Source organism: Alternaria incomplexa (assembly GCF_024043165.1).
Source record: "Alternaria incomplexa strain BMP 0042 chromosome Unknown scaffold_10, whole genome shotgun sequence".
In the NCBI taxonomy this organism is placed as follows: domain Eukaryota; kingdom Fungi; phylum Ascomycota; class Dothideomycetes; order Pleosporales; family Pleosporaceae; genus Alternaria; species Alternaria incomplexa.
Window position 1 is genome coordinate 1293922 of NW_026249859.1, and position 24757 is coordinate 1318678.

General features: G+C 53.3%; 8 protein-coding genes across 8 annotated transcripts; 1 reads left to right on the forward strand and 7 right to left on the reverse strand.

Moving 5' to 3' along the window:
• Window positions 1-1611: 1611 nt before the first annotated feature.
• On the reverse strand, window positions 1612-2400 carry J4E90_007330 (uncharacterized protein; the record flags this gene model as incomplete). Its single annotated transcript, XM_051436870.1, has 1 exon — window positions 1612-2400. One exon carries the CDS (start codon window positions 2398-2400, stop codon window positions 1612-1614), a length of 789 nt encoding a protein of 262 aa, XP_051289616.1.
• Window positions 2401-3374: 974 nt separating this feature from the next.
• Window positions 3375-5133, reverse strand: J4E90_007331 (uncharacterized protein; the record flags this gene model as incomplete). Its single annotated transcript, XM_051436871.1, has 2 exons — window positions 3375-4907; window positions 4972-5133. The coding sequence occupies 2 exons, from the start codon at window positions 5131-5133 to the stop codon at window positions 3375-3377; spliced, it is 1695 nt and encodes a 564-aa protein (XP_051289617.1).
• Window positions 5134-7246: 2113 nt separating this feature from the next.
• J4E90_007332 (uncharacterized protein) lies at window positions 7247-8171 on the reverse strand (the record flags this gene model as incomplete). The annotated part of the gene is made up of 3 exons (XM_051436872.1): window positions 7247-7700; window positions 7765-7915; window positions 7979-8171. The coding sequence occupies 3 exons, from the start codon at window positions 8169-8171 to the stop codon at window positions 7247-7249; spliced, it is 798 nt and encodes a 265-aa protein (XP_051289618.1).
• Window positions 8172-8627: 456 nt separating this feature from the next.
• J4E90_007333 (uncharacterized protein) lies at window positions 8628-9281 on the reverse strand (the record flags this gene model as incomplete). The annotated part of the gene is made up of 1 exon (XM_051436873.1): window positions 8628-9281. The coding sequence occupies one exon, from the start codon at window positions 9279-9281 to the stop codon at window positions 8628-8630; it is 654 nt and encodes a 217-aa protein (XP_051289619.1).
• A 552-nt stretch (window positions 9282-9833) lies between these two features.
• J4E90_007334 (uncharacterized protein) lies at window positions 9834-10860 on the reverse strand (the record flags this gene model as incomplete). Its single annotated transcript, XM_051436874.1, has 2 exons — window positions 9834-10763; window positions 10852-10860. The coding sequence occupies 2 exons, from the start codon at window positions 10858-10860 to the stop codon at window positions 9834-9836; spliced, it is 939 nt and encodes a 312-aa protein (XP_051289620.1).
• Window positions 10861-11763: 903 nt separating this feature from the next.
• J4E90_007335 (uncharacterized protein) lies at window positions 11764-16637 on the reverse strand (the record flags this gene model as incomplete). The annotated part of the gene is made up of 4 exons (XM_051436875.1): window positions 11764-12859; window positions 12909-16075; window positions 16132-16508; window positions 16571-16637. The coding sequence occupies 4 exons, from the start codon at window positions 16635-16637 to the stop codon at window positions 11764-11766; spliced, it is 4707 nt and encodes a 1568-aa protein (XP_051289621.1).
• A 1681-nt stretch (window positions 16638-18318) lies between these two features.
• Window positions 18319-20321, forward strand: J4E90_007336 (uncharacterized protein; the record flags this gene model as incomplete). Its single annotated transcript, XM_051436876.1, has 4 exons — window positions 18319-18907; window positions 18959-19060; window positions 19108-19185; window positions 19747-20321. 4 exons carry the CDS (start codon window positions 18319-18321, stop codon window positions 20319-20321), a joined length of 1344 nt encoding a protein of 447 aa, XP_051289622.1.
• Window positions 20322-21990: 1669 nt separating this feature from the next.
• On the reverse strand, window positions 21991-22883 carry J4E90_007337 (uncharacterized protein; the record flags this gene model as incomplete). Its single annotated transcript, XM_051436877.1, has 3 exons — window positions 21991-22263; window positions 22349-22584; window positions 22718-22883. The coding sequence occupies 3 exons, from the start codon at window positions 22881-22883 to the stop codon at window positions 21991-21993; spliced, it is 675 nt and encodes a 224-aa protein (XP_051289623.1).
• Between the last annotated feature and the right edge of the window lie 1874 nt (window positions 22884-24757).

Sequence of the window (24757 nt, forward strand, 5' to 3'; positions counted from 1 at the left end):
CCTTGGCAACAACACACGGTCGCAATTTTTTGCGCGTGCGTCGCATTCGGGAGCAAGCACACGACGCGCCTCCACAAGTCATTTTTTCCCTTTGGCTGGTTTAGCCAGGTGCTGTGCTGTTGCTTGCCGTTGTCCGCCCGGCAGAAAGGATTCCCACCCTGGACCCATTTCCTCCGTGCCATCCCTTGCAACCACGCATGGCATGCTGTAACCGACATGTCAAATGTGCCACGTACGCCTGCGACCCCATCAGTTCCGCCGCCCGAGCCGTGTGTGTGTGTGCTCGCGTGTCGAAATCTGCGTTCCCATCACACATCCATCACACATCATCGCCTGACGGGAAGCAAGCAGCCTTGCCTTGCCTTGACTTTGAGCTTTTGCCAGTGCCAACGAACTACGCCGCATGGGCCGATCGTGTTGCTATCCCTGTTGGCGTGCTTTCCTAAGCTATCAGCATGCTTACCACACCACACGCCATTCCTCCGTCCATGTAACAACACTATTCTAATTCCACATGCTACATCCCACAAGCTCTCAGCGCTTAGAGGAAAAACTCACTGCATGCACCATCCCCCTCCCTCCCTCCCTCCACCAACAAACCAGCGGTGAGCAGCGGGAAGGAGCCCTGACCTACCCTGTGCTTGACCCTCTCCGTGCCCACTGCCCACACCATTGCTCTCCTCTTAGCGCCCTGTAGCATCGGCCCCAAGGATCTAGCGTACCGTGTTTCTTGCAGCGGAAAAGGGGTTAGGTTGGCTGGCGGCCTCGCTGGGGAGCCATGTGCGTGCGGTAGGGATCTGGGTTCATGCGGCGGACCGCAACATGTCAGGTTAAAGTGGAGATTGGGACGAGGGCAGGCGGGCGGTTTGGCCGATTTTGCCTTTCTGGTGACGCGGGGTGCGAGGGGATGAGCGAGGTTGGAGGGGGGCTGTGCGAAGTATGTTGGACGTGGGACGAGAGATGTTTTGTGCTAGGTTGGGTGGGCTGTCGCGGTTTCTTCACCGTGTCACTGCTTGACATGCGTAGTATGATTATGACTCGATGGAAGCGGCACAGCAGTTTCTTCGCGTCTGATGAGGCTGCGCCACTTGCAGGCATGATAGATTGAGGCTGCTAATTGCTCATCTTCAAGTCGCATAGAGATAGACAGGCGCTATGCTATGTACGGATGATCCCATTGCTAAGCTACACGTATACTAGAAACACGAACGTATCCGCGGATACGTATCAGTTGTGCCATATCTTTCCGTCCTGTAGTCATGAGCCATGGAGGCTTCTATTTAGATTCCATCTCGAACAGAACTTACAAGCCCCGGGAAGTGCAAGTAGCTCAACGAGCTTCCGACAGCGTCTTTGAGATGTCTAGGAATATCCGAGCTCAGAAGGATTGTTCAGGATGCACATCCCACCTCGTACAAGAAAAATCTGAACAGGTCTGCAGACTACATTAAAACAAAAACTTGCAAAGTAGGTGACCCAACGCCAACGTAGGCTCCAGGCTGTTCATATTTTTCCTAGGTGGGTGTGATCCTCATAACGGCCATCATGGCGATCCTTCGCCATCTTTGAGGCTCTTGCATGTTCATGCGCTGTCTTCCTCCTCAACCTTGCTCAATGCGAAATGGCCCCGCTAAATCCCAAAACAGCAGTGCATATCCTCCACTCGCATTCTCGCCCTTTTGGGTTTCCGAATTGGAAATTCTGCTCGAGTTTGAGCGAGCGTTGCGTGAACACTCTCTCGAGTTGTGCTGCTGACGTTGACCGGAAGAGAGTTGTATGACCAACTCGGGTCAAGTGGTACTTTGACCTGTCCTCAGGGGCGCCGCCACGTAACCAAGCGAACGGGGTCTTACCGGACTGAATAACAGCCAGGTTTCGGTTGAGTCGTTCACTCAAATTCTTGAGAGTCCAAAGATTTTCGAAGACAGTCTCCAGTATCCAGTAGCTCAACGACTGGGTGCTTCTCACGTCTTCATACTCAGGGTCCATGACCTTCTCTTGCAATTCCGCGGAAATTCCGATCTTACTCATAATGGTCCGCTCGTCAACAGAATCATGACCGCCGAAGTACGTAATGCGATCGATTATCACGTCTTCGAGGTCGGCTTCGTCGTCACGGGTCCAGACAACGAGGAGCGACTCTGCAGCGCTTGGCGTGAATCCTAGAAATTCAAAAGCCTGCATGGAATACAAGTTGAGTGGTACCTCGAGGTCAGGATGTGGTTGTGCAACTTGGGCAGAGGAGGATGACGCGCTGGATGCCATCACAGTATCCGGAGGTGACAAGAGTTGACCGGAGATTTTTCTTGTACCGTTGACCGGTTCTCCAACAAGCGTACGATCAAGCTTCTTGACGTTGGACAGGACCCATTCTGACAAAATATCCTCCGGTAGACCCATGATGGGCGGAGGTGTGGTTTTGATCAATCGAAAAAGAAGATGAGTGGCGAGAGTAGGTTTTTGGAAAACCAACTGTCTTTGGTAAAGAAAGAAAGACGAAGGAAGGAAAGAAAGAGAAGCGCAGACAGAATTTATATGGCTGTGGAAAGTGAAGGCAGGGTAAGAGCGAAGTAAAGGTAAGAGCGAAGTAAAGGTGGGGTGAGAGCGCGAGTAAAATCGGAGTGAGAGCGCAAATAAAGGCAGAGACTGGCGCGTGACCGTAGAGCAAACAGAAATCATGGTAGCGTTCGATGCTGGCGCCTCTGAGTCATAACACATCGATTTGCGAGCCAAACTTTGGAAAATGGCAGTAACCAAAGTTTCAAAGTTCCAAAGTTTCAAAAGTGGCCATCTTACCAAGCACCTTTGCAAGAAAGGAAGCCACGTGGGAGGTAGGACCTTGCCATACAAAATCGTCCGCAGGCTTAGTAAAATGCATCATGAACAAGTGAGATGTACGTAAGAGGTTCGAAATTGGTGGACAATTACGTCGATCTGAAAGCTTTGATCGTGTAAGGGATACCACTGATCGACGAGACACGTAGATTCTGTAACACATTGTTTTACGTGTTCTGTAAGTAATTGCAGAATGGGTCGGTAATTCATCTATCCACTCGCTCGAGGCGTGTAAGCAAAACAAGAGATGTCACGGCATGAATAAGGCGGGCAACATGATGAATATGCGGCTATTGAGATGGCTTCAGCCTTTCTATCAGCTGGTACAATGGTGGGAATAGAGTGTTTAGAAATGAATGCTCACTCCTCTGACCTTTTCAGCACTCACGTCCATGCATAGCACGATACAACCAGATCTGGGTTACATTTGCTTGAAGGAGTTATCTAGGTCTACAGTGTGAGACGTCTCACGATAGCTCCCACTCGAAGTAATCTCATACAGTCTTCCACCACTTTTTGTTGGTATCTCGACTAAGGTTTTATCTACCTTGGTTGAAGGCTTCGCTTGACACGCTCTCAGTCTCGGAAATGTACTGTCTGATACCCTTGTACCTCCACCGTCCGAAGTACGCGTTTGGTGTGGTAGCTGGGCAATCTAGCCCTGAACCAGCTCCATTGCAAGTAGCATACACACCGATGAGTGTCCCTACAAACGAGCCCGATGGACTCAGTTGCTCTGTTGAAGCTCTGCCAAACGAGATCGGTCTTGACCTGCCGTGGGCTAGCGTAGCCGAGAAGACGTATGTCCTTGGATCCGGCATCGTGATCTCGAAGCGCATGGGCTTTCCATTCCAAGACGCGGGTACAGGCGTCTTCTTCTCCTGATGTTCCGTTGAGTTGTAACGCAGATATGTCGACCCATTAATGCGCATGAGTCCGAGCTGGATGTTTGCCGTCTGCCAGAGGAAGGCGGTCACACCAGCTTCTTCCCCATCGGCTTTCGGGTCGAAGGCTAGATCCACGCTGAATTTGAATGTGCTATCTGTCTGGCGGCGCCCGATGAAGTTCACAGCCCTCGAAGCTGGGTCAGACCCGCCTGGCGAGCCAGCGAGATTGTTGCGACCAAGGGCGACTTGCAGACCCTTTTGCGTTGTCTTGAACGCGCCATCGCGAGGAACACGCCAGTACACAAGGTTGCGTGGGATTGTCGAGTTTGAAGGGAAGTCGTAAACATCTGGGTCCGAATTGAAAGGCCCGTCACCTGGAACATCTCTTGAGCGCGCAGGTAGTTGCCAGCCAGTCATCTTGCCTCTTACAGGTTGGAATACGGGCCACTCGCCTTCCTCCCACGTAACTGGCGTGAGTACCATTTCGCGCCCCATGGGGAAGGATGTACCATTTGGACCCACGCGGGTCGCGAGCGCGCAAGACCACCATTCGCCGTTGTTATCTTGGAAAAGGTCTGCGTGCCCGACGGTCTGGAAGTACTCTGATGTACCGCGGTTCGTCAGATGTGGGTTGTATGGGCTGGGAGAGTAAGGGCCCGTGATATTCCTTGCGCGAGCCATAGTGACTGAGTGGTCTTCGGCTGTTCCGCCCTCAGCAATCAACAGATAATACCATCCGTCTTTCTTGTAGAAGTGTGGACCTTCGGGCCAAACGCCGCCGGTGCCATTCCAGAGCGAAATGACAGGTCCCATTTCGCCAGTATCAATGTCCATCTCCTGCACGATGATTCCCTGGGTTGCGACATACACTTTGCCGTCATCATCCCAGAAAATATCGGGATCGATCTTGGGAGCTTCGAACGTCACTGGATCGCTCCATGACGCGTCGTCGAAAGGATCTGTAGTCCTGAACAAGACACCTGCCTCCATGTCCGATCCGAGGTATTCGCAAATGACGTAGAAAACACCCTCGTGGAATCGCAGGGTCGCTGCGTACATGCCTCTTTGTTGGCCATCGCTCGAGTAGCTGTAGCTTGGGAGTTGCGTATCACGGTTCCATACGTGACTGATGTGTTTCCAGTCGACTAGATCTTTCGATGCGTAGATGGGTAGCCCGGGGAATGACTGCAGAGGTAGAGGTACGAAGTCAGTATATGTCTCACATGCACTTCGTACAGCCAGAACTCACGATGAATGTGGAAGTTACGCAGAAGAATGTCCCGTTCACGTTGACGCATGATGGATCGCTGTGCCAACCTGGAAGTACTGGGTTGAGGAACGTTGAGTTCTGCGCGAGCGCTGGAGCTGCGCATGCGAGGACAGCTGTCACGATGCTTCGTAGAAACCGCATCCTGAGGAATTTCAGAGGGTCTCGACAGAGTTCATCCTGTATGCGGCGATGTGGGATGCTTTATGCGTACCATCGGCCTTACGACCAAGAGGCTGGTACTTGCCTGCTGTGGAGAAGAGCGAACGACGGCCGTCTCGCGTACCAAATTGTGCTCATTTAGCCAGACTGCTTCCGCAGCGCTATTGCTGTTGTCATCGAACACACAACGTATTTTAACCGTTATGCAGGGTGACGCGAATATACGATGAGCTGCAGAGCCACCGGGCTTAATGAGTTTCCCAGATCCGAGGCTTCATAGAGATTGCGGAGAAATGTATGTCGATCTTCGCGAATGCGCCCGCTGACGTAAAGTTTTTCCGTGCCTGGTGATCGGATGCTGTGAAGCTTTCCAGAAATCCAGTATCGCGTTCCGGGGAACGCAGGTACGTGGCTGGATGCAAGCTGGCTGTCGTCAAACATCACATGCTTGAAGCTACACACCATCATCGCACTTAATAATGCGAATGAGATCGAGTATCTAGAAGGAAGTAGGCAAGATCGGGCTCGCTGTTCGGAACATTGAGTTCCAAGTACGCCGGGCCGTTAGATGGCGTACGCTGCACGTTCCAAGGTTCTGTTCAGGCAGGAGCGGGGTGCCCCGCTCTGGGGAAGCTCAACTCTGAGATCACCTCATGCAAAGAAAAAATAAACACCCTAGAGCCTACATCAAGGTAAAAATATGCAGATTTGGTAGCCTAACGTTAACGTAGGCTCTAGGGTGTTTAGTTTTTCCCTTGTATAAGGTGAGATCGCGCCACTGGTTGAACTTACAAAGACGACGAGCTGGCTGGTAGACATAAGCACATCTAACACCCTAACGAAAATAGCTATACACGTTGAAGTGTATTGTTTGGTCTATGTGACCAGCTATCTGCATGCATACCCGATAACACTAAAGAAGAACCTCCCGATACAAGTCCCCTTAACGCCAGTCCATCATTTGTCTTTTTTGCGTATATCCTTCCCACTTTCTCTATTCAAAACGAGCAGATTCCTGCCAAACCGCGTCAATCCTCCACGGAAGCCTGCACGCCAGCGATACACTCTGACAATCTGGCGCGCTCTGAACGCTCGGCGTCGCCATGCGGGGTATTGAGGTTCCGCCTCAGGTTGAGGTTCCACGGGGGATTGAGGTGCCACAGGCGGATCCTCTTCCCCGCCATCGTACGTGTATCCAGGGGGCGGAATTCCGCCTGGAACACGGCTTCCGATTAAAGGCTGACGTTCGCTTGGGCCTTCATACGGAGTATGCTGGATTGAGCTTGTGCTGTCGTTGGGTGGCCCTGTGTAGGGCATGATGTCCATACTGTGTGATCTGGACGGATTACGGGACCCAGTGAGCGGCGCATTTTCGAATTGAAATGGACTACCGAGACGTGGACCGTGAGAAAAATAGTCACTGTCGTGCCGACTGGATGGGTGCCCTGATGGTCCAGCCGCCGGGGGTTCATTATCCCGAGCGTGTTGTAGTTCATTCTGCTCATGGAAGTGCTCAGATGCAGCGGCTGATAAGTCGGAAGAGGAAGAATACCCAGACGACACAGAGCCGAGGGACCCCCCAGGTAAAGCTTGGTCTTCGGCAGAGACCTCAGTGGAGTCGTAGAAATCATCACCTGCTGGCATGTCGTGGTCGAACTCGTCGTCTTCTCCTGGCGGCCCAGCGCCTCCTCGAAGAGTACCAGTTGTGATCTTGTTTGGTCCCGACGCATGGTTTGCATGCTTGTCCGAAGTACGCTGCTGACTTGTGTACGTCAAGTCGATCGTTGTCGAGATTTGCTGCGAGACTGTGGGCCGAATAGCGAGTGCTTGAGGTAGCTTTGCAGCATGTGTGTGTATGTGCGAAGGTACGGAAACATCGTCCGAGCTATTGAATACGCCTTGCGAGTAGGGAAGAGCTGCCATGATAACGATGGGTCCGGGTATGCTGGTTGGATAACGAAAGCCAAGCAATGTAATACTGGTAGAATAAGCGGTGATCGGGTCGGGATGATAGAGTTGCGTGGGAGAAAAGATGCTGGCTTTGTTGATGCATATAGTAGGCGAAATGGGATTGCGCCTGCGTTCTGTATGTGCCTCAAGGCGGAACTTCTTTCCCATCCCAGTCCCAACACTTCCCTCGTCCTTCAGGCGCCACTTCCCTGATCACATCAATCAGCCTTTCTGCGACCCAGTCGCGCTCGAATAGCTTTTCCTTCTTGACGTTGCTCCAGAAGTCCTTGCTCAACCCAGTTTTGACAGTTCCAGGATGCAAGGCAACCGCCATCGCGTTGTCGCCGGAAGCAGTCCTCAGATGGTTATCGAAGGTCTTGACTACCTGATTGACGCCAGCTTTTGAAGCGCGATAGCTGTACCATCCCCCGAGGCGGTTGTCGCTGATACTGCCGACTCGAGCTGACATGATAGCTATCGTAGCTACATCTGGTAAACCTGTCATGTTCTCTTGGTCCTTATCGACGACTGCGCTTTTCCTTGGAAGGAAGGGAGAGAAGTGCTTGAGCATCAGCATTGGGCCTAACGTGTTGGTGCGGCTGGGTTTTGGTGTATCAGATCAGCACATGTATCATGTAAACCTTAGATAGCGGCATTACTCACAAAGTCAGCAAAGCATCGTCGGCGTTGATCTGGGCTGGTGACTTCTCCGGAAACAGAATTCCAGGAACCATCAGCGCGAGCTGAAGCTGACTGGGACTACCGCCGAACTGCTTCTTGCAGGTCGCTGCGGCATCCGCGATACTCGTCTCGTCTAAAACGTGGTCAACACTTGATCATCGTTGTACACACAACACAATCAATGCTGGTTACGTACCCAGAACATCCAACTTCATCACCGATAATCGCGACTCGTCCACGTCCAAGCCATCGAGCAACTCTTCCTTGGTCTTGTCAAGGTCCTTCCGCGCCGTTGCGACAACGGGCGCGTTTGTGGTTTGCAGCACCCGTCTTGCGAGCGCGAAGCCTATGCCCCGCGAGGCAGGTGAGATCAATGACCACGGCGGCATCGCGACGGATATGAATGAAAGACAGTAAGAGATGCCATGGTCACGACATTCCGGTGATACTTCACGAGCTACGCGAAAAGTGGTCGGGACGCGATCGATGATGACATACATGCCCGTGGATCGGCTAGGATAACATTGGTTAGCGTCAACACACTAGCGCGGTCTTCACCCAGCTCCAGCCTGGCTACACTCAGGACATTCATTCTTCACGACTGGAGACATGTTGGGACAGCACAGCATCTATGTCTTTCTCTCATATATGGCAAAGGATCGTACGATATCCTGACTCGACATGAGTAGCACCCGAGCTCTGTGTCGCAAGTAGCGCAGCCAGAAGAACGCATCGTCAGTTCGCAATAAAATACAATGTGTGCAGCAGTTCCAAAGTCTCATCAACCAATCCATCTTGACACAGCAATAAAGACGAGTAGAGCTAGGTCAGACTTCGTCTACGCCCTACTCCTCATAGATATCGATATCGAAGTTGTCCCAGTCGTTAGGCTCCATCACAGCTCCTGCGCTTGCCGGCTCCGCACCATCGTCCATCTCTGGTTCCTGTTCTGTTTGCTCGCTACGTCTCGCTTCGCGCTTCTCGTAGTCTGTCTTCTGCTTCTGGGCCCATTTCTCGCGCATGTCGTTCTTTTTGGCATGGCGCAACGCGACTTGCACCTCCTTGGCGCTCAACTGCTCTTTTACTTTCTCGATCTTGACGTTCAACTCTTTCTCTTCAGCGGCGGCGGCGCGTTTTGAAAGATTGCGGCGTGCTCTTACAAGGTCTTCCTTGGCTTTGAGCTTCGCTTTGAGCTCGCGCAGACCGCTGCTAACTTCATCGAGCCTGGTCTTGATGTCCACCTGTGCAAGTCGAAGTTCCTCGTCCTTAGCTTTCCGAGCGATGGATTGTTTGGATTTGTAAACGATCTCTGACTCGTGGGATATGAGGCTGGATACCGCATCAGCTGGCTTTGTTTCGCCTGCATCGCCATCGGTCATGGCAAGTCCTTGTTGGGGAGGGAGAGTAGGCAGCTTGTACTCTTCCGCGCTCTCGTGACGTGATTGAACGGGGCCTCCAGCTTCTTGCTCCGCCTGTTCGGGGTCTGCGGTCATGGCCATGTTTGTGAGAGACATCGCTGTGTAAACTGGCAGCACGGAACAAGAGGTGTGAGTCGTTGTAACAGTGGGCTCGGTCGAGAGGCAGTGGGCGAATTTGTGTGATCAGTTCAAAGATTTAGAGTGTCGAAAATTCTGCTCAAGGCGGGCGTAGTAGTCTAAGTGAATGTGAGTTTCCAAAGTTCTGTTCAAGCACTGCCTAGTCTTGGCGTTTCCAAGGTCGCGACGTGACGCACACGTGCGCGATTGGGACAGTTTATTCCGCCAAAAGACCAAAGATTACGATCACGAAGACATGCAACTAAAGGTTCATGCCGCCAAATCGATGTTGATTCGGAAGCTCTGGGATGCCGAGGCCAGAACAAAATAGCCCCACCGATCACCAGTATGGTACTATTACTATCAAGAATCTTCATCCAAACCTTCTTCAAGTGCTCCTAATCCGAGTTCGTCGCAATAGTGAGAGGTTCAGTCAAGCTAATCGCCAAAGAACCATAGACTTACGTCAAAGCCGCAATGCAAAAGCCCAAGTAAGCGAGACAAACTCCCAAACATCTATGCTCGATCCATACGACTCCTGATCCACGGCTCATACTTCCTCCGCGTCTCTTCGTCGCCGTAGATATCAATGTCAAACCCATCATCCGCAATCATCCTCTCCATTTCCATACGTCTTTTGCTTTCCTCTTCTTTCTGCGCTGTCACAACCGTCGCTTCCGTCACCTCAGCTACAGTCTCTGTCTTGACCTCATCCTCAGGTGTCTGCTTGGTATGCGGCCCTATAAATGGATGTTCCAAGCCCAACCCCTCCATCTCTCGATGCACTCTGATCTTCCACTCTTTGAACGCCAGCCCTTTAGGACACTGGTCGAAACGCAGATGCCGATATACAAAAGCATCCTCTGCTTGCCAACTCCGCTCGTTCTTCTGAGCTAGTTTTCGCCATGCGTCGATATCTTGGAGGTCAGGATATTTCGGGGCGAGTTGAAGTGCCTTATCTAGTTGGTGACTGCGCCGCCCGGGATCTTTCCTTCGAGGGTCACTCTTTTTGGGTGGTACTGATGCTTCAACGTTCGGTCGTTTGCTGCGATCAGCATCGAAGGAGTTCGGACGCGGCGGGCGGGTATGCTCGAATTTCGCCTTCTTTCCTGGCCCTTGTGCATGCTCGGGCCTTCGGTTACCGGGTCGATTTCCTGAAGTCTTGTCATACTCGTCCGGTGCCTGGACCTCGCCCTGAGCCATTGAATACTGCTCATCTCGAGTGTCTTCCCACTTCCTCCTCCTGTTTCTTCCTTGTGCAGGTGCCAAGTCTCCAGCACGTCCTCTGACTGAGGTAGCGCGTCCAGCCTGCGCCCTTGCGTCTCCTACATTCTTCGCACGGTCGGGATGTACGAAAGCCATGTCTAATTCTGTGCACGTAGTAAATATCGTTGCGCTGAAGATGTAGCGAAAGGCGCGTGTTGTGAAAGTAGTAGAATGTGGTATCTGCCAGGTGAGTGTAGGAATGCTCAGTATGGTAGTTGCGACAACTTACGACTCTTATTCCAGGTACAAACACTCAACGTGTTCGCACATAAGGCATCCGCAGTGAATCGTGACTTCCAAGGTAGGTGACCCACCTGCTCTTGTGGTTGCACTACCCTCGCTCGCCAGGCACCAAGCAACAACGTGACAACAACCTCTCTAGTCGCATAGATATTAAGGAAATATTAGTAACGTACCGAGTTGAGTCCAGGTATCTTCTTTGCGACTGACGCCTTTTTCTGTCCGGCAATGTTGTGGTTGTGAGTTAACGTAGGGTGTGAGTGTACCAGATGGACCCTGAAGAGCGCGCTAGCAGCGGATTGGCTGCAAACGCAAGCTGGAGCCGAAAGAGGCAGCCACGCGGTGTTGGATGAGTCCAAGGCATGTTATGACTAAACAGACCCAGACCGACGAAAGCATGGAAAGCTTGAGAGTCATGAAGCCTGTTGACTCCATCACACATTGCACGAACTATCTATGCAAAACGCAATCTTGTAAAACGTCGAGGCTAGCCTAAGAAAATGCTAGGCCAGCCACACATCATTAAAATATCTACAGCCATGCTCATCAACGCTTATCTCTCCATCCATCTCGCAATGAGCATATCGAGTATCTTCCCTCCACGGCTCCGATATCAGTGTAGACAGAGAAAGATGTAAAACAAGGAAAGCTCAACGAGGGAATCACAGCTATACATGCGAGGAAAATGCAAATCCGAAAACGCCCATTCAGTCTCTAATCAAGTGAGAAAAAACCGCAGACAGGGAATAAAGCGTAGTAGTGGTAGTAGTAATGTGTGGATAAGGAACATGGTCAGATCGCTAGCATAATGCGAAACGTGACAGGAAAGAGAAATATGATCGGTTATTTACAAAAAAGAGTCGTAACGGCTCGTCAAAGTAGGAAAACAGTAAGACGTGGTATGCAAACAAGTCCACCCGTCCTACCGACGCTGCAGGTACTACCTGGGCGGGCTCCGTGGACTCCGTGGACTCCGTGGTGGGCTCTTGGGTACTGCGGGCACGTCCGGTACATCTTCTTGATCCTGACGAAGATGTTCCGGGGCCTCGTCCCGTGTTATTGTTGCTCTGCGTATCGCGTTGCGTAACCGGCTCATGACCGCTGGCTGTGTATTGGGAGTACCATGTTGGTAGCTGTTCCGGTGGCCTTGGAAGCTGTTACGGCTGTGCGAAGACTCGAGTCGTGTCAACATAGCTGCCGATGTAAAGTCGTTGCTTTGCTCGAAACTAGGGCGTACACGGTCCATAGACATGCGTGCACGATCGAAGCTCGGTCGCACACGATAATCGGTCGACATACGGTGGGCGAGAGGAGGAGGAGCTTCCGTTGTGGGTGCGGGTGGAAGACCTTCCGTAGAGCGGCGGAAGGTGTAGTCGGTGCTGTTACTGCCGTTTTGGCTTCTTGGGTTATGCGTCGTAGCCGTCGGGGCGACTGATGGTGGATAGATGGGACGCACGTCTTCATCGGTAGCATCGGCGTTAGCGGCTTTGTACTTTGTAGCGTCGGGTTCCGACTTGTTAGAGTCTGACTCACCAGCCACCTTCTCGGGCGGTGGAGGAAGGTAGGCGTCAGTGTCTCTAAGGTAGTCGAATTTGCCTTGCTTGACTTGCTCTCGGATGATGTCCGCATCGAGGGGGAAGTACATTTTCTGCACAACCTTGAAAATGAAGCGTGGAAGTAAACACGCTATCGTAGCGCAGAGGACGTAAGCCCAGAAATTAAGAGTACCATATGCTTCGGCACCAGCTTTGTAGAACTGAGCACTCGATGTGAAGGAGGTGTACACTCCGGTCCAGAACCAGATGAAGAGAGTACTGATGACGACGATGAGGACCATGAGCCAATCCCAACGGTAGGTGTTGTACAATACGTAAATGTTGGCAGCGCAAACGGCGGTAGTCGCAGCATAGATACCCATGCGTCGGAATTCAGCCAGGTCCAGTCCGTTGGAAGTCGCGAAAGTTGCGGGTGCGAAGATCTCATACAAGAAGAAGAAAGCGACCGCGGATTGGTAGATACCGTCGACCATGTAAGCCCTGGAGAATGTTAGCAATCTTTCATACGCTCTGAGAATATTGTACTTACCAGAACTTCGGCTGGCTCCATTCCTTCCGCTCGATACCACGACGGTACAGCTGTGGAACGGCCAGAGATACTCTATCATCGACATCCTGATCCAGAACACCCATGACGATAACAGGGAGTGACGTAAACGCCAAGTTGAAGAAGATAATGTACGTGTAGTCGAAGATATACTGGCTGTCGAAGTTGGTGTAAATCTGGTACCAGAAGAGAGAGAACGTCCAAATGATATTCTTGTAGAAGAAGTTGGCAATCGTCTCTGCAAGTCTGCGGTAGGACCATCGACCATGAACAAGCACCAGACGTGTGAGGAAGCGGAATTGACCAATGGCATAATCAGAAGACATGACGGCTGCGCGTCCCTCAACACCAGCAATACCGACACCGACATGTGCTTCTTGAATCATAGCGACATCGTTGGCACCGTCTCCGATAGCAAGCGTGAGACAGTCCAAGCCGGTCTTGACCATGTTGACGACAGCAGCCTTCTGACTGGGACTGACTCTGCAGCAGAGAACGGATCGGCATCGCCTACACAGAAGAAGGAACTTTCTCTTTACCGAATCATCCAGAGCCAGCTTAAGAGTATCTCCGTCAATAATGATGGCGTGTGTAGGTGGTGGAGGTTCGTGATCGTTTTGAGCGGCGGCTAGCTCTTCCTCCGAGCCTTCCAAGCCGAAGATCTTCAACTTCTCGTCGAGCTGGGCTTCCACGGAACCGATGTTGTCATCGGTAACCTTGAGAATAATAAGGTCCATGTCGTTGTCGAGCAGGTTGCAGGAGAAACCAATGTTGATGGCTGTCTCAACTTTGTCACCTGTTAATACCCACAGCTTGATACCAGCTTGACTAAGAAGAGAGATCGACTCTGGCACACCGTCTTGAAGTCGATCTTCGATGGCAGTTCCTCCGATCAGCCACAAGTGGTTTTCGATGCGATCGGAGACCTCTTCCAGCTTATCTTCACGCCCCTGGATAGCGTTGGCAGCGATGTCGTAGTCCCTGTTCCACTCTTGATATTCCTCTTCAGAAACCTCTCTTTGAGCGATGCACAGTGTTCGGAGTCCTTCTCGTGCAAACATTTCCAGGTGTTCACCGGTATCGGCACGGAGTTGTCGCTGCTCGTTGGGGATCAATCTCGAGTAGATCATGCTGTCGGCTCCCTTGCAGAAGAGGACGATTCGGTTGTCGGGCATTCTGATGATCGCACTCATGCGCTTCCTGCTGGAGTTGAATTCCAGAGTGTTGAGAACCTGGTATTTGCGCTCTTCTCCCAAAACATTGACGACGAGACGGTCGTCTTCGCGGCCTACGAATGTGAAACCACAGTCGCGAGCAGTGGCGACAAGTGCAGCTTCGTCGGGCGATTGTGCTTTGAACTCGATCTTCGGTGGGTCGCCTGGAGTGCGTTCGGTAACAACAGTATGACAGAGGGCCAAAGCGATCATGAATTCCTCGTTGGCTCTCTTCTGTTCCATTCCAGAGTCTCCACGCAGGTCGTCGACATAGTCCGGGGCAATGAAGGTCAGGTCGTCGTCCCACAAGTAGGGGTTGTTGTGCATCTTGCGAATCCCCTCGAGCATCCGCACACGGTCGCGTGCTATCTGTTCGCGGGCTTTGGCACCCTCCACTTCGACGTTGATACCCTGTCTGCGTTGCATACCTGCTTGAGCCTCCGTGTACGCTTCTCCGTAGGGCACACCATTGATGGTCGCCTTCTTGAACTCCATGACATTTTGTGTGAGCGTTCCCGTCTTGTCCGAGAAGATATATTCGACCTGACCCACGTCGTCGGAGATGTTCCAAGACTTGGGCGTACATGGGTAATCGAGCTTTGCGTAGTACATGTGGATGTCGCTGTAGATGAAGAGGGCCTGAAGCGTTCGAATGATTTCCAAGGTGATGTAAAGAGAAATGGGAACCAAATTTTGGAAGAGAATAACGGCAGCCCAGAACGCAATGACACCGTCTGTAGCAGGGTTACCTCCGTAGGACCCATATTCGAAGAAGGAATGGGTGGTGTCGTCCCGGGCCCATGTCACCCCAAGCACAATTCCAGAAACCAGACACATGGCGGCCAGGATGAAAAAGTTGTATACAACGTTCCAATTAAGTTCTTTTGATATCCTGGCTCGCTTGCTAGGCGTGATACCAGAGTTGATCATGATCTTTGTCTCTTCTCCGGTAAAGACGACAACGCCCAGTACCCACTCAGTGTTTCGGAGTTGGCAGCCACGGAGGATGAGGTTGTTGATGGAGATGGGCTCGACCATCTCGTACGGCGGTGCTTCGGGGTCCTTTGCATTGTGCTGCTGCCATCTGATGGCCGCGCTGTACGAGTAAAGGTTCGAGTGGGCGCCCTCACTCTCGATGACGAAGTCGGCGCGTTCGCAGTGTCGAGCGTGTCGCACTTCTCGGGTGCAGTGCAGTGCGTTGCGCACCTTAAGGTTCGTCTCACCGTCCAAGTTCTTCGTCTCGACATAGCACGCGCCGTCGTCGGAAGAGGTGGAGAGAACAATGACGTCGGCGGGGATCTCCTCGTCGTTGTAGAGACGCACAAAGTCGCCGACCTGAACGTTCTTCCAGGCGTCCTTCTTGAAACGTGCCTTTTCCGGGACCGTCTTGTTCGGGTTCAGGACGCTTCCCCAGAACTTCTTTTGCACACCGGGATTAGCGTCTGCACCGCGGATCTTGTCTCCTTCTCCTGGACCGGAAGTTAATGGAGGGGATTGCGCTGGGGATTGGCCTGGGAGTGGTGAAGGTACGGGTGTCATCTGGATGTCGTTCTCGCCGCCAAAGTAGGATTCCCTGTGCGATGCGATGGATGCTCTGCGGGTCTCGTGCGAAGGGCGCGTGCCGTCGACAGCGTTGTCGTCGCCGCCTTTGCCCTTTGCACCCTTCTTGCTCTTCGCGTTCTTCATCAGGCGCCATGTTGAGATGATGCCCTTGGTGGTAGCCTTCTTGATCCGCCGCCATAGCGAAATCGAGTCCTCGGCCGTGTTTACGTTGTTAAAGTCGACGAGTCGGTGGACGGGCGCGTTGTTCAGCTCGTTGTCGAGGACGGTTCTCCGCCAATCTTCTACTCCATCCTTGATGGAGGTTACGACGAGAATGACGATGAGGGGTACTGCGTTCAGCGCAGGATTACTGGCGCCGAAGATTGAGAAAATCTAGACAGTTGCGTTAGTCTGGGGGTGTCAGAGGTGTCAGAGGGGTGGGTACGCACGCCCAGGATAATGATAAACAAGAAGTAGACATTGGCGATGTTGTGGAACTGGAACCACAAGTTCTTGGGAATGAAGCTGAGGGGCGTGTATTTGGCGGTTCTTATCTTGTTGCGGGCGTAGTGTGCGAGGGGCTGGCCTTCTTCGTCGCGCTCTGTTTGGGGCAGGGGCACGTTGAAGTAAACTCTCCGGCCGGAGTCTTCGTGGTCGGCGCCTGCATCTGAACTCTCAGGAGACTGGTCTTGGTCGAGCGGCGGCCCGCCTTCTTTGCCCAGCGAGTCTCGCTTCTCGCCGCCAGAGCCTATGCGCCGGTGCAGGCGCTCCTTGAGCGAGTGTCGCTTGTTGGCCGCTTTGATGCCGGTTGCGCGGTGTGTTGCCCCTGCGTGGCTCCCGTCAGCGCGTGCTCTCAACTCTGTGCTGTCAGCGGGTGGTGTCACTCACAACGTATGCGCTTCTGCGGATGTGACACCTCGGTCTCATTGGGCTCCATGTAGGGTTCCAGCGTCATGGTGCCTGTCGTCGGGGAGGCTGCGGCGGTGCGAGGGCGGCGACGGCCTGAGCCGGGAAGGCTCTACGCGGCGCGGCAGGCCAATTCGATCGTGTCGGACGCGGGTACGAGGCGACGGGTGCAGTGCATGTAGTGCCGGGCGGGTGTTGAGGGGCGGTGGGAGCGTGGTGGTGTTGTTGTTGCGGAGGGTGAGAACAGATGGGCGCCCGTGTAGTCGGATATTAAAAGATGCCGGACGAACTTGCACGCAGAGGCGGAGCGACAGGCAGGCGATGCGACGGGCGACTCCAAGTTTGATTAGGCGGTGCAGTGTCGTCAGTACACGATGAAGCACGAGGGGAAACAGCGGAGCGGCAGGTACTTCGCAGACCCTGACAGTGATGAATGGATGGATGCGATGCTTGCCATGTGCTTACAGAAGCATCGGCGCGGGAAGCACACGCCTCGCACTCCCTCGGCCGGCCGCTACGGTCTTAACAAGATGCGAGCCTAGTTGCTCTTGGAGGACCCGCACTGCGATCTGATCATTAAACGCACCAACACAGGAGCATTTATTTCTGTCGCGCGCGTTGGCGACGCGTGGCCTGGCCGCTCCAGCACAGAGGCAGTAGACACAGTGCACATCCCCATCTCGTGTGCTCGGCAACAGTGCCTCAGAGGGAAGAGAACACATCCTCTGCAACGCATGGCCCCAGCATGTCAGCAGTCAGCACTTGGGCTTGCCAGTGCCAGTTCATGGACTAATCGCAGCGGAGCTTCCGCGGGCCACAGCCAGCAGCCCTTCTAAGCAGGTCGAGTGGAGCATCATCTCAGCCCTCTGTCCCTCGACTCCGCTGTGCATGGCGTAGCCGGGAGATCCTCAGTTCCGAGCTTCGTACAAGTCACTTTTCACAGCTGGCACTCGGATTAATGAAGCGTCTAGAGCCGCATCCATGCCCTTAATATAACTCCTCTAACGGTGTACGCCTTTGTACCTCAGATCTGATACTGCCCAGCGCAGCGAGAGCAATGCGAAACCGTTGAAACAGACGTCACCACTCTGTGAGGGCGGCATCGCTCGGATGCGAGCTACTTTCTGCAGGTGAAAATGGACCTCCGTCCAGCGACATTCGGATGCCGGCCAATGCGGATTCCGATGCATGTCGTCAATGGCAAAGAATCTAGCCCGTCTGCACGCCCTGCGCCAGGCAGCGAGGCGTCCACGGTGGAATGCGCCCAGATGCTTAGCCCCGGGTCAATTCAGGGCTGCCCAGGTGTTCGTCGACCTGGCACGTGACAGCGTGCTGTGAACTGCCCAGGTGTGGAATTATTCCCGGCCTCTAGGCGCCTCACGCGTCACGACGTTACACCACCAGGCACCCCACCCGTCTACACCACCACCCCTCTATTATTCTCCGCCATGAAACCCCAAAAGAAAAGCATCCGAGACTTCTTCTCGCCCGTTTCCAGAACCCCTCCGCCTGCTGCTAGCCCGCAAACCACGCTGCCTCAGAGAAGTACACGCTCCCCACCAGTATTGCTGCCCCAGGCTAACCGCACTCCCACTGCAGATGCAAACAATGCGCCTACCCGTCAGTCAAACCCGCCAAATTCGTCTGGAGTGGCACAGGACGCAAACTCATATGCCGCCGATACCCCACTTTCCTCGTCCAACCCGCTCGCGTCCAGCGCGCCGTCTACAATGAGAGCTGCGAGTGCCGATGCGCCGCCCTTCAACCCCTCACAAACATCCGCAAACTCAGGCGCAAGCAAGCGCACAACATCCAATGGTCAGCAGGTGGTCCTCGACTCGGACGATGATTCTCTACCCGACCTTGACTTTGGTCTACCCACCCCCAAAGTCAAGACCATCGTCACGACCACCACCACACGTTCTAAGCGCATGTCCGAAGACCAAGAGAACGGTCTACAAAAGCCGGCCAAGAAGGCCAAGGATAACAAGAACAAGTTTGATGTACTTGTAAAGACGGCCCACAAGAATCTCGAGACAGAGCGGCAGATCAAGGAGCACAGCGCGCTTCTGGACCAGTCCCTTGAAGAACACGCAGATACTACCCTGGCGCTCAACGAGGAGCTACTTGGCCAAGCTGTGGACGATGATGACGACCCAGAGAAATCGCATCGCCTCCTTCAGGCCATGCAGAGAACCAATGCTACACAAATGGAGAGCGTCTACCATTTCTTCCAAGATGACTCGGACTCAATACAAGCGCAGCCCAAATTTCCCCTCAGCAGCCTGACCAAGCATGGATGGGTCTCGATTCTCAAAGGTGGGATGGTTACAATGACGATAGGTTGGATCTATTGCTAACATGGTCAAGACTCCTACGCCAGGGACCAGGCTTTCATGACCGGCTTTGCACAACAAATCTTTCGAATGCAACAACTTCCCGAAGAACTAGCTTCATGGATGATTGAATGTAGTGCGTTTCACATGAACTTGATAAAATGCTTCTGCTAAGAACTGTAGTTTCCCGAAGCCGGAATGAGGCACTTAGCTACAGATACATTGAGATCTTGGAATCAGAACCTCACAACAAGCACCTCCGTACGCTGCTTGATAACGACAGGCTAGATTCTTTATTCGGGGCAATGGGGGCCAATACAACTCAACTCAAGGCGCAGACTGAACTAGTCCCAATTTCAGTACCACGAACCGAAACTAAAGTCTTACTTCCTCCGTCACTGGTCTCTGTCGCCAGACTGCTTCAACAAGCAGCGCCAGTGTAGGTGGACCATTTACATGTACGGTACTTTGCTGACTCTAGTAGGCTACGTTCGAAAGCTCGAAGGCGTGCGCTCTCTATTCTTTGCCACGTGTGTCTAGATGACCGAGTTATTGCAGATGCTCACATATTACACATCATCCAAGACGCTATGGAAGCTCTCATATGCAACCTTGATAATCACAAAATGACCTCCACCGTAGGGAGTCCTTCACTGCAACACGATACCCAGGCTCTAATTTCTTCACAGCTTAGCGATATCATCTCCCAACTGCTTGTCAAAGTAACGCATCCTCTGCTTCAAAGGAACCTAGTCTGTTCTTTCCCAGCGACATCACCATTAACGGCATACCTACAACGACACTTGGCTCTCGCGTTATTAGTCTACCCAGTATCAGTCGACGTAGAACTCTCAGACCCCAAGCTGCCTGACATGATTCACCAATACCTGGACCAGTCTTCGAACTTCCGAATAGACAAGGACACCGACTACGAGCACCTCACGGCACGTTTGACATTGCTTGACATTGCCATTGGGCCTGGCTTATTGAATGTCCCGTATCAGCCCTTATCAAGTCCAACAACGTCAGAAACCGGCTCGTCTCCAGTCAGGGCTCCAGTACCAGCGTCATCAGAAGTCAAAGATTTCAACAACGAGGTGGATGCGCTTGCTCGGCAGTTCCAGCTACTCAGCAACTCCATCATCGAGGCTGGCGCTGCGGTGGATCTTACCATCATGGACGCCAAAGATTCTATAGAAAGACTACGCGCACGACTAGAGCACGCTGTGCGGATAGGCGGAAAGAAGGTCTATAACGTCTTTGGTGATGAAGATGAACACACACAGCCAAACCTCAGAAGGTTCTTCAAAAGCACGGGCAAAGACGCGCCAAAGAAGTCTATCTTCGACGAAGAGGACGATGTAGCGGTATCACTAGCCGATGACTCGAAAGCGTGAAAGGCCCTGTAAAGATGTTGCTCCGCAGACAAGTTCAGATTATGCAACGACACTGCGCGCAATCCTATAGTTCTGTAACGCATCTGTGAAAGCGAAGTTCGCATCACCATTGGCACAGCACTTGGCGCCCTTCTCCGCGCGACAATGTTGGAACTTCAGGGGGCGATCTACAGGAGAGCCAAACCGGCGTGTCCCATTGCAGCGCGTCCGTCATCTTCGCAGACTACCCAATGCAAGAAAACCATGCAATTTCACCTACTGCAATCCTTCGAAAACTAGCGTCTTAGCCAAAGGGTCTAGACAGGAGAGAAAAATCATGCGCGCAGCTGTATTCGTGAGGATGCTCGGTCGCGGCCCACAAGAAGAGATTCATCTCCTCCTGTCACATTGCATGGCGGGGCGACGACGCGGCTTACTCATCTAACTACTGTACGTGCGTGCGTGAGGCGGGTTCTTGGCTGAGAAACCCGCAGGTCTTGCTCATTAAGAACACGTGTGCAGAGATATTCGTACAGATGGATTGCAAGGCAGGCAGGCGGCACGGGTACGCTTCACGAATGGCAGATGCACCTGGCGACATGGGAAATAAGTCCTTCCAGATGCACGATGAGAGAGCTGTGGCGCATGCAGACTGCTGACTCGCTATCTGAGGCGGTGTGATGGTCCACTGACGGAACATGTGCAAGCTAGCAGGTTGCGTACCGTGGAAAGCTGGGAACGGCCTCGGCCAGGGTGCGAAGCGAAGAAAGGGAACGGGGACCTCTAGATTTCGCGCATCTCAAAAGAGCGCGAGTGTTTGGGATGGTACGAAGGAACCAGATTACCTCTGCCTTGAGCACACGTACACAGTTCCTGTCCGATCCACGCGCCTCTTCTAGCCCTAGCAAAGCGACCGAAAATGTCGCGCATATCGAGCCTACATGCCGAAGCCCACAACCCGTGACCCATCCCATCGCAGGCCCATCCCCATACAAACTCCACCTGAAATAATCCCGGTGGTAAAACATCACCTAGCCCCGTTCTGCCACCACATGCATGCAGGTATCCTTGGTCTCGGTAATAGTTCTTGTTATTTCGGATAGCAGTTTCCGCGTTTGAACTAGATGCCGTTTGCCGATGAACGGTTTGGCGGCTTTGCGGGATGGTCCTTGTAAAAGTAAATGCACTGCTGCACTCGATGAGAATGCGGATTAGCGGCCTTTGTCCGCGGCGCGTGGGCGAAGAATGTGACAGTGACAGGTGTAGTGAGGGCTTGGGGAGGCTTGATCTGTTTTGGTATTTGGTGTGTTTGGGGGTGGTGTTTTAGGTCGTGAGTTCGTGGGCTGGACATGGGAGAATCCAAGGATTGTCATGGCTATGTCAACTTGTGATGTCGATGAGACTCATATACTATTTCCATGCGGGTCGCGAATCTAAATTAACGCGTGGTATCCAGATCTATATACACAAAGAACGCTAAGTGCAGAAACGATGCAAAGCTGAATGAAACCAACAAAGCCAGTCGTAGGGAGTATCAGCGCTGCTGAGTCTCCGTCATTACTTCCACATCACCAGCTGTAGACTATGGAGGGAAAGAAAGAGTCGTTCGATTGGACATGTACGTTCGTTGGCTTCGCTGCCGGCTCTTCCAAAACCCTCTTCTTTTTTATATTTGAAAACATCCAATCGACTATAGTCCACCAAGTCCGTTCTTCTCGTCAATGTGCCTGTAGCGCTCCTGCTCCATGCGGTACTTGAGGACCATGGCAACGCAGAGTACGAGGATCATGTCTACACCGACGATGCCAAAGGCTGCAGTGAAAACGCGGTCCAAGTACGTGTTGGCGAATGAGGAGAACTTGCCGATGCAACCTCCCTTCTGAGCGGCGACCAGGGTGTTTTGGCATGTGCTATCCTGGACAAATGGAGGGGTGGTCGAGTTCACATAGCCGCAGCAGTCGAACTGTTCTTCGTCAGCTTGTGTGCACACCGGCGTGGACGTGCGGAAAATGCGCTTCTAGTGCTGACGCCAGTCATGGAAGACTCACCTTTTGCTGCAGGAGACTCTGAATAAGCGGCGACTCACGGCCCCAAAGTACACTGAGGTTGGTCCGGGTTTGCAGAGTTTCCACCCAGATGGCGATACCGAGTCCGAGTGTGAATGTTGCACAGATGACGACTAGCCAGCCCTGAGTACGAAGCCAGCCTCGATTTGTTGGAAGGAAGAGCGCAGGGAGAGACAGCAGGAATGTGACGAAAACGAAGATAGCATTGACGACGCCAGCTGGATAATTGTTAGTTGATGTTCCTTGAGACTACACTAACATAGGCGATGCGTGGGACAATCTGCCGCCACAGTAGTGTTGAATATCGATTCCTTCAACGCCACCCTCATCGCCCATTTGTGAAGGTCGTACCTGTCAATGGACACTGGCCGAGCAGCAGGTTCTGCGTGACGTTGTCTACAGTTGGAGTGGCGCGCATTGATTGCTCAGATATGAGGGAGAAGCCCAGCAACAGTCCTCCACATCCGGCGAAGAGGAAATCCATGCCCACAAAGGCCATCATCAGTTTGGTCGGCATCTTGACGGTAGTGTGGTTTGACGGAAGAGACTGGAGAGAAAAGAACGATTGGACAAAGAATGGAAGTCGAGCGCAGCGGAGCCGTCCGGCGTACTCTTGTGAACTACGTCGATCAAAGCGATCAACGCGAATTATTAGATTGAAAGTAGCGAAGAGAAGAGAAGGTGGTAGCAAGAGCAGCGCTCGCGCGGAAAATGCATGGCATTGGGGGCACGGGGGCCTTGAGCATTAAGAAGCACTGCGCAGGCGCGTCGCAGTTGGACCACGGCGATGCGTGGGTGGTTTCAGTAGTGTTGGAGCATGGTGGGCGGCCAATCACGGGCGCGAACGGGCATAATGGTTCGATGTTTTGGCGCTGCGACGTCGGTGAGCCACAGACGAGTAGATCGCGGCGTGAGGATGCGACGAGAAGTTTGGAACATTCATCAGGAATTACTTGAGATGAGGTGAACCGCGGCATTTGGCTGTCACGAGGCGCGGTGGTGGTGAGTACCCAGCTGCTGCCTCACGCAGGCCGCCACCAACAGCGCAGGCGTGCGGGACGAGGGAGCAGGCTAGACCGTCGCTGCAAGCGAAGCGAGATCAAACGGGGAAGGTGCGTAAGGGAGGTGCTTGCCTGGTGCTGGCTTGGTGCAGCCGCGGCTTCCAGCACGACCCACGCAGCACCACCGTCGTGGGATGCTCTGGAGTGGCATGAAGCGCATGTTTGGCGGATGGACAAGAGCAGCGGGCGGCAGAGTTTGGCATCTCGTTCGGATGCCTGTCTGCTGCGCGTGTACTGTCTTCTGTCGCCTGGGTAGTGTGAACTGTAAGACGGACAGGAGTGGGAACCGACATTCACCAGTTGACCGTCAATCTGACTTGAGCGGGACTAGCGGCGGCATCCCACCAATCAACATGAGACGAAACAGCGGGGCCTGCTCAGCTGCCTCTAGCGCAGCCCTCGGCCTGAGAGGGACGGCGGACTTTTCATGTGGAAAGGCCGCTGCTGTTCATCTCCAAAAGCGACCTGACAGGCCAAATTCTAGTGGGAAGGGGTCAAAGTTAGTATCAGCACGACGGCCGCGCTGCGCTGCAATCTGCCAGTTCATGCGTGTCGCGACGGCGGCGAGCGAGGCTGGCGGCCAGGGCAATAATTGTCGATCTCCGACTCAGAGCTGTGACCAGGGTTGCGCTCAAGCGCATCCGCCCCCAGTTGTGTGGATAGTTGAGGGCCTGCCCGCACCAAAGCAGCCAAAGCAGCCGTCGAGAGAAATACTTGACCACTCCCGCCGTTTCATTCCCAATACCGTTCGTCCCTTTCCTTCCTCAGACAGCTCTCGGGCTATAACACACCTGCACCACTCCGTCTGTCCCTGCGTGCCCGCCAAGCTCCACAAGCTCAGGGTTCACGAGACCATCGCTGCCTCTTTTTGCACGCTCCCAACGGCGCGCCAAAACAAAGCACTCGCCGCACCTGATCCCCCAGGCCGTCGTCCCAGGTACGTCGCCAGTCTCTCTTTCTTGCGCTGCTCCTGCGAGGCCTGCCGCGCCAGGTCACGCTCCCCGGCACCAAGCCCTTCGACCAGCACCCCCCAGCCACTGGCGCAGCACGGGCCCCAGAGCAATTTAGTGCCTTCCACCGAGCACAGTGCGACCAAGCGTTTCCTCCCCCGCGCACCTTTTCCTTGCATTCCTGCTGCGCCATCAAAGGGACCAGCCCCGATCTTTTAACAGGCCGCGCTTCCTTTTCCTATTGAGGGCGTCCTAAGAGTCTAACCCAACTCAAGCTGTCTGCAGTTCCTTCTGTAACATTTTGCGCGTCTGCCCAAACCACGCAAGAACGCCTGCCAACTCCCCACACTCGGCCCAACTCAGCTTAGGGCCTTCGTCCC